At 41.6% G+C, this 8,477-nt stretch overlaps 1 protein-coding gene across 1 annotated transcript; it reads left to right on the top strand.

The window, feature by feature from the left end:
• The first annotated feature begins 4,243 nt into the window (after positions 1-4,243).
• On the top strand, positions 4,244-7,104 carry LOC119024139 (F-box/LRR-repeat protein 14-like). The gene has a single exon (XM_037106632.1). The coding sequence runs from the start codon at positions 4,867-4,869 to the stop codon at positions 6,076-6,078; it is 1,212 nt and encodes a 403-aa protein (XP_036962527.1). The 5' UTR covers positions 4,244-4,866; the 3' UTR covers positions 6,079-7,104.
• The last annotated feature ends 1,373 nt before the right edge of the window (positions 7,105-8,477 follow it).

Below are 8,477 nucleotides of genomic sequence, written 5' to 3'. Positions count from 1 at the left end.
TTGAGTCCCTACCTCAGTTGTATTTAACCTGAAATCACTTTTCATAAGTTGATTAAATGGAGTTTAATTTAATGGGAAGTAAATTTGAACCTTTAAATTGGTGTAAAATCAAGCTAACCTTTAACTAACAAGTAACAACTAGATTGCTGTTACTGAATTGTTGTAGCTGTCAGTTCACTGCACTTCTACCATGAACTTGACCACAAGAAATTCTTCTAAACCAAAAACGTCACCACAGCCCAATCAGATCCTTATTAGTGAGGCTGAGGGCCCTGCAACAGCTTTGTGATGATCTCTGCATGGTGTTATCAAGCAGGATGCTGTTGCACACAGTTGCAAAGAAAATTAATTCCTGCAATGTTTTTTATTCTATTTTATCACAGAGGTTCAACATTATCTTCAAGGCAAAGGCATCGCATTACCAAGCTTACCAAGATGAGGGCAGTGACCCAAACTGCTTTATCTGCGTCAGGCTAGCCTCTACCTTGGCCCTGAGCTTGTCCTTAGCCAGGCACTAGGCCCAAACTAAACATGCACACCAATAAGGCACCTGTAACCAGAGTACCCTTGTATGCTGGCGGGATCGCACGAGGGCTCGTAGGATGCGCTATGACCAATACCAGCAGCTGATCAAAGGCCTGACTTCTGCCATTCATGGAAACCACAGCTTACAGCTCTGAGGGACAGCACTCAGGCATTTGCCATTGAGGATAGCTGAAGTCCGGTCAAGTTAACATGTAACTAACAATGATAACACCAGGTTTGCCCAGCAGACCACGAACATCTGGATTGCTGTTTCTGAACATTTGTCCCTATCACCCTACGGTAATGAGCTGGTTGTAAGCTCAACATAGTTTAGCTAACACTTTTCCTGAGAAGCTCACACCACAAACCACAATGTTTCTGCAACAACTTAAAAAGTTTCATAAAACTTCAAAAGTTTCATAAAGCTTATCAAGCAGTCTTTGTCGAGCAGGACAAAGTCAAACTAACAACCACTCAAGCTGAACCCAGAGGGGCAATCAGGGAGAAACAAAAATGTTTCTGAGCCATCTAGGAAAGTCACAGTGAGACATGGGGAAGCATCTGAGAGCGAAATTATGACACTGCTTTCTGGAAAAACTACAGCTGAACCAAAACCAGATTGAACTGGAATGACCACAAAGAATCCGACAAAACGGACTGACGGTGGAACCAGAGTATGAAGAAACTCTGATAATAAAGCCTACTGTGACACTGTTAAAAAGTTTCAGAAACACTGTGGTGAAGTACTCTGACTTGACTTGACTTGACTTGACTGTGTCCACTATGTTGCGCTAGAGATCACCCATCAATTATATGTCATGTTGTAGTGTATGATGAGGAAGAAACAACCTGTAAATGTCTTGTAAATCAGATGATGAGTGGCTGAGAGTAAGACAGCGCTTCAGTATATATAAAATACTGTCTGAAATCACTGTCGGGGAGCAGAGAGAGTGATATAAATCAGTTTAATCACCCAGTGAGTCATTTAGTTTGTTAGTGTGGGCACATAAACACACATACAAAGGCATCCATCAAAAAGTAAAAATGTTGATATAACAATAGCAGGAGTGTAAGTTTACAGATGACAAGTGTAAGTCAGTTGAATGTTGGCTGTTAGCTAAACTTCCTCACTCGGACCAGTGAGTCTCTGCATGTTCATGGAGGCGCAACAGATGAATGAGTTCAGAGGTCCCTTTCGACCCGAACCACCAGCGCAGGTTGGAATGATACCGTGTCCGTCAGACATGTTGCACGGAGAACACTGAAGGGCAGAAAACTTTACACTTGGAGGACAAAATGTTTAGTATTCGCCTTGAATCCTCCCTCAGCTGGCAGTGGTCTTTATAGTCAGCAAAGTCCAGACGAGTCCAGTCTCCTCTTCCTCTCCATGTGGTCTTAATATCCCCAGAACGAAAGCCCCAGATTCCCTTCTTCATTACATCGAACTGTGCACACACCAATATTACCATATTTTCCTAATACAGGAACATTTAGGATGCTTTCTGGCTTTGTGAGACCTTTTTTTTGTGAAGTTTGACTCTTTGCAAAATCTCTGAAATAAAAAGCTTTCAGGATGTCTGGTGAGGGTTAGGAGCCCTGAACGGGGGGGGGGGAAGACTCTGTATGATTCAGGGGGCCCAGAGCTAGACGGGAGTCCTGAAACATGCCAGGAATTGTATATATTTATTGTTTCAGAGCCCCGAGTGAGCTGTTGGCAGAGGGGAGGCCCAGGATTTCTATCAGTGCCCCTGAAGGTCAACTTCACTCGAACTACCGTAACTCCTCAAGTCTGGCACCGCTAGACACGTTCAAATATACAAAACAAAGAGGGCGCGGACTAAGTTACAGCCCCTGTAAATAGTAAATCCAATGCAGTTTATTTTCTTAGACAATTGGTTTACAACAAGATCAGTTAACGTCCTCCATCACTGCTAGAAATGCACTTTGGTCAGTTTACTTCAAGAAGTTTCTGATCAGGTAAATATGGACATTGTTTCTCTGGCTGTAAATGTACACATAGAAGAAGAATATGTGTATGATGTGACCCCCCCAGAAAAAAAAAACTTATTTATTTCATTTCAGAACATATAATAGATGACAGGTAGCATGTTGGCTTTAATAATTCAGCTTTTAAAGACCTGATAATATATAAAACCGATACTGCCTCTCTCACACATCCTGCCCTTCTTGTCCTTTTTACACACCAAACCAGCAACAATCATTGTAAAGACACCGCTGTGTGTCCTCCCAGCAGCCAGGGGTGACCAGGTCAGTGAACGCCTCGCCGCTGTTACTCTGGGCTTCATGCCAGGTCAAAGACATTTACACCGAGGGGCAGGCGAGAGGGAGGCGAGTGACACGGCAGAGTCCGCTGAACAAACGCACCTGTCTCTGGGTCGATGTTGGATGTGTGACTAATCTGACAGGTTGTACTCAGGAGTCATGGAGACTGTCTTCAGCTGGAGGATGAGGACGCCTCTCCAGCTGCCAGTGGTCCTTGAAAAGCTTCCAACAATGAAAACAGTTACCTGACTCCTGTTTTCAGTAAACATGGAGAACTGAGTTTTCTCCAGAGAAGGAGCTGCGCTACACTGTCAAGATAGTATCACCAGTATCAGCTACACACGTTTGTGATTCACTTTACAGCAAAATCATGTAATTTCCTCAACTAACCAGATTGTCGTACTGATTCTAATAATTGCCTTTAGCCACTTTGTCATTATATACACACTAAGGGTGATTATTTATCAGAAAAATCATGAAAGTACCAATATTCATGTCTACAATATTGATGCACAATCAATAGTATATTACTCAGAAAAGATGGAGGTAATTGATCAAAATATTGTATTACCTTATCAGTATTTATCACCCAGTCGTAACATTTACAAAGTATTTTTGAAGAGATTTCAAAATCTCACAGTCTTGCCTTAAAAGACCACAATATTACTGTCTGCCTACTGTGTACTGTAGTTAGTAAACTTGCTATTTATTACCAGCAGATTGTATTAAACACTTACAGCTTTGTTTGTTTTGTTGCATGAGGATGATAAACTGGTTATGTTGAAAAAATGTGCTGGTTTTAATACATTTTTTAATGAATATTTCCTGACAGTAACGTCATGTTTATTAACTGGTGATGCTTTAGGATTAAATAAATCACATTTGCATTCACATCATTTGCTCCTGTGTTGTACATTTGACTTGGCATTTCACATTGAGAGTGTGATGATTATCCATCCATGTTGTCTTTAAATTGGCACTTTGTGGTTTTGAAACAGTTTTAATATTTACAATATTAATGATAAGGATGTTGTAATACAAACTCAGAGATATTTATCTATGTAATGACTGAATAAACAAGCTGTTCTCAGAGGATGATAAGGTAGAAAGGTGGCAGGGTCCGCCACATGTAAATAGAGTAATACAAAATGAAATGGTGTTGTCCTGTAATGTCAGTTTGTTTATTCAGTCATGAATCAAAGAGAGTTTGTTTATTTAGGCATGAAAAACAGTAAATAAAGAACTTTCTCCCCCAAAACTGCGTGATGCACCTTTAACATATTAACTTGCTCTGCAGACACCAAACTTTACAGTTGAAACATGAATCATGTGTCTTATATATTATTACCGTAAGCTTCACCATGTCGTGACAGTCAGACATGTATTGTTATGAACATTATGTAACGCAGCCAGCAGTAATAGTAACGATACTCAGTACTTCCACTAGGAGCCGCTGGCCGGTGGCTAACCGCGCTACAAGCTAATAAGCTCGTTTATTCATTTGTGGAGATCCGGGATGATCCGACGCTGCTGGAGATGCCTCGGACGGTAAAGGGGGAAAGTTTCTACGCTCGGATGAAGTTCTTGGATACGCTTTGCGACACGCTGGAGTAAATGAAGACAAGTTCTGGACGGCTCGGACGAGGAGGTTGTTCGGCTCCGAAGCTCACAAGTTTAGACAGCTAATGCTACTCCGACGTTTGCTAACGTTAGCGCCGTAGCGTTAGCCTAGCCTAGCCTAGCCTGCTAGGTAAATATTACGGCTGCCTTTCCTTTCCTACTTCTTCATCCACGCTGCCAACATCGGGACTTTGCCATTAGTGGATATTTTGTTTCGTGTTGAATATAAAAGTAGAGCGTCGCTCTTACAAGATGGGTGGACTTTGGTTACGTTACACACAAAGCTAACGGGCTATGGTTAGCCTGTTCGTACGCTAGCTGACATTAGCTAACGTTGCCGAGCCAGCGGGCAACTTCGCCGAGTTTCGGAGAGCTAACCACGACAGTAATTGTCGCCCACGACCAACCTCCGCTGCCAAAAGCAGTCAGCCTGCAGTCATGTTTGAAATGGAGACACACATATCGTGCCTTTTCCCGGAGATCCTGGCCATTATATTCAGTTATCTGGACGTTAAAGACAAAGGGAGAGTCGCCCAAGTGTGCGCGGCCTGGAGAGACGCGTCCTACCACAAGTCTGTGTGGAGGGGGGTGGAAGCCAAGCTCCATCTGCGGCGAGCCAACCCGTCTCTGTTCCCCAGTCTGCAGACCAGGGGCATCAAAAAAGTTCAGATTCTCAGCCTGAGGAGAAGTCTGAGCTACGTGATCCAAGGGATGCCGCACATCGAAAGCCTTAACCTGTGTGGGTGTTTCAACCTCACAGACAACGGACTGGGACATGCCTTTGTGCAGGACATCCCATCCCTGCGGGTGCTGAACCTCAGTCTTTGCAAACAGATCACTGACTCCAGCCTGGGCAGGATCGCCCAGTACCTCAAAAACTTGGAGGTGCTCGAACTCGGGGGTTGCAGCAACATCACAAACACGGGCCTGTTGCTCATTGCCTGGGGCTTGCACAGACTCAAGAGCCTTAACCTGCGCAGCTGCAGGCATGTGTCGGATGTGGGCATCGGTCACCTGTCTGGCATGACCCGCAGCGCTGCAGAGGGCTGCCTGTCCCTGGAGAAGTTAACCTTACAGGACTGCCAGAAGCTGACTGATCTTTCTCTCAAACACGTCTCGAAGGGCCTGAACAAGCTCAAAGTGCTCAACCTCAGCTTCTGTGGAGGGATATCGGATGTGGGGATGATCCACCTGTCACATATGACCCACCTGTGCAGCCTGAATCTGCGGTCATGCGATAACATCAGCGACACGGGGATCATGCACCTGGCTATGGGCTCCCTGCGGCTGTCCGGACTGGATGTGTCCTTCTGCGACAAGATTGGAGACCAGAGCCTGGCTTACATCGCCCAGGGGTTGTACCAGCTCAAGTCCCTCTCCCTCTGCTCCTGCCACATCAGTGATGATGGCATCAACAGGATGGTACGCCAGATGCACGAACTCAAGACTCTGAACATTGGACAGTGTGTGAGGATCACAGACAAAGGGTTGGAGTTGATAGCTGACCACCTGACCCAGCTGACGGGGATTGATCTGTATGGGTGTACTAAGATCACCAAGAGGGGTCTGGAGAGGATAACGCAGCTCCCGTGCCTTAAAGTGTTAAACCTTGGACTGTGGCAGATGACGGAGAGCGAGAGAGTCAGGTGAAAGCTCTCCTGTTCAGTGTGTATAGTTCTCAGCTGTGTGCTGAGAGGGACTGCCTGTATCCATTCTTAATTTTACCTTCTATACTGTGACTAAAAACCAGGAGAGGGACTCGGCATCGATCACTGGAATATTGTTCATCTCCGCTGCAATACTCCACTAAAATTCAGTTTCAGTCTCGTGCTCTCTCTTGATGTGCATTGTTTAATCTCAGCCTGTGTACAGTTCTTACTATCTAGCTACCTCACCCATCAAACACAGGAGTGCCTACTATCACTGAATACTAGATTACTTTGCATATTTTTGTGACTCACGTACCAATGGAGATTTTGATATTTTTAAAAACGAATCTAATTCAGATAATAGTTAGGCATTTTAACTCTTAACAGAAAGGCTGGAGTACCTTGTATTGAAGTTTTGATAGAATGTTTTTTTTTTTTCTTGGCTGATGTATTTTTTACTTATGTAACCAATATTTTTTGTATTGAATGACTGTTGTTGACAAAATTGTACTTCAAATTGAAGTGGGCGGATCACTCCTGTCTGTCTTTGTTTACCTATGTATAGTTGGCTAAGTTTCATATTCCTGAGGAAACGAGTGCGTACCAGATGTTGCCGTATGCTACTCTGGTCGAAGGTTCATCAACACAACTACAGTGAGGCGTAGTAATTAACCGCTGCCAAGGCTATATGCAATACCTTAAAACTGTTAATCAGTGGTTTTTCTCCTGAGGAGCTTCCAACAATAGTGTCAGAGTATTTGTTTAAAAAAGCAGTAATTTAAGATTGTTTTATATTCATACAGTAGTGATATTTATGAATAAAGATGGCCAATATGTTTCAGTTTGTGTGTTTGACTCATAGCATTTTTTACAGTTAGACCAACTTTGGGTTGATTAATGATTATGACCATAGATCTTTAAAGGTGCAATATGTGGTTTCTGGGAAGATGTTTTTAATCGGTCCTCAAAGGAAAACACAATTTTATACTGTTATACTTAGTTTGTATTAGAAGGAACCTTCTAAGTAGCCATCTTTCTTGCTTCAAACTGTATTCTTGGGACTTTATACACCTCTGAGTGGATAAGACAGCTTGTTTATTCAGTTGGGGAATTACATCAAATATTTTTATAAAATAGAATTTGAATTTCTGACTAATTTTGTAAACATTACCTTTTATGTTTGAATTTCTTTATCAAAACTACGTACCTTTAAGTTTTGAGCTGTCTTTCATCTGTAAATCTTGAGTCTTAAAGTAATTTCTTTTTATACATTTGCTACACAAGATAATAAGGAAAGTACCTTTTGATTTCTTACTTTCTCAGAGGAGCTGAATAAAATCAAGCTAGAATTATGTAATTAAGATGGAGATTTTTGTAATTTCACTCCTCATATGCCTTAAACACACTTAAAGTTAAACACTGGATAATGTTTGAGTCTTTGCGTTAATTATAGGGAGGTATAGTGTTTAAAAATGTCTTTACATTCAGAACCAAGTGGGGTTTGTGTATCCTGCTGAATTACACTGGCATGAGGAAAAAAAAAAACATCACATGATCCACATCTGTGTCCCAGAACCTGGTTTCAAAGCTCCGATTATCAAAGTACTGACCTGGTGTGTCTTTCCTTACATACTCAGAATGTCATGAATGTTCTGAATAAGTCTGATTTATATCACTATATCACTGATAAGTGATGAAATCTGAGTCCAGACATTTAGGACCCCATATACAAGTTTTTCTGAGGTCAGCAATCCTTCATAGTTGGCTTGAAACAACCAACAATTCATTGCATTAAAATGTTTTGGATGATTTACAAAGACGCCGTCAAGCACAGAGTTTAATGAATTGATAATCACAATATCTGGTGATAAATTTAACAGTTACAATTAGCTCTAATGGAAAAAAATATTTTGTACACGATATCTGGACATTGATATTGTGACAATTTGTTGGAATGACTATTTGTACACTGAGAAAATATAAAATAACCATCAGTAATGTTGATGTAATGACTTAAGTGTGTAAAGTATTAGAACAAGTGGAACAATCAGGTTAAAAATGACACTTTACTGCAACTAAAACCAGAAAAACGACACGCCCGCCACATCACAAAACAATATCCAAAATCAAAGACTGTAAGAAGTCTCAGAATACTAATGATAGAATATTTATATATTTCTGAGCTCTACACCAAAACTCCACTTATAAGTCACATTATAAGAGGTTTTTTTTTGCTTTTAAATATATCACAGCTGCAAATGTGAAATCAAATGGAGTGCTTGTTTTCTGGTCACTAGTTAAAGAAAGTATTCATGCATTTGGGTGAAGCTCCCTGTAAAAGCTGATGAACAGAGGTGTCTGTTGTAAATGTTTGGAGGAAAAAAAAGAGAGAAACAAGAA

Source organism: Acanthopagrus latus, chromosome 8 (assembly GCF_904848185.1).
Source record: "Acanthopagrus latus isolate v.2019 chromosome 8, fAcaLat1.1, whole genome shotgun sequence".
Classification (NCBI taxonomy): Eukaryota; Metazoa; Chordata; class Actinopteri; order Spariformes; family Sparidae; genus Acanthopagrus; species Acanthopagrus latus.
This window is presented reverse-complemented; position numbering and strand designations above follow the sequence as displayed.

Excerpts from the sequence above, each read along its gene's own strand:
- LOC119024139 (XM_037106632.1), top strand. The coding sequence starts at position 4,867 with ATGTTTGAAATGGAGACACACATATCGTGCCTTTTCCCGGAGATCCTG.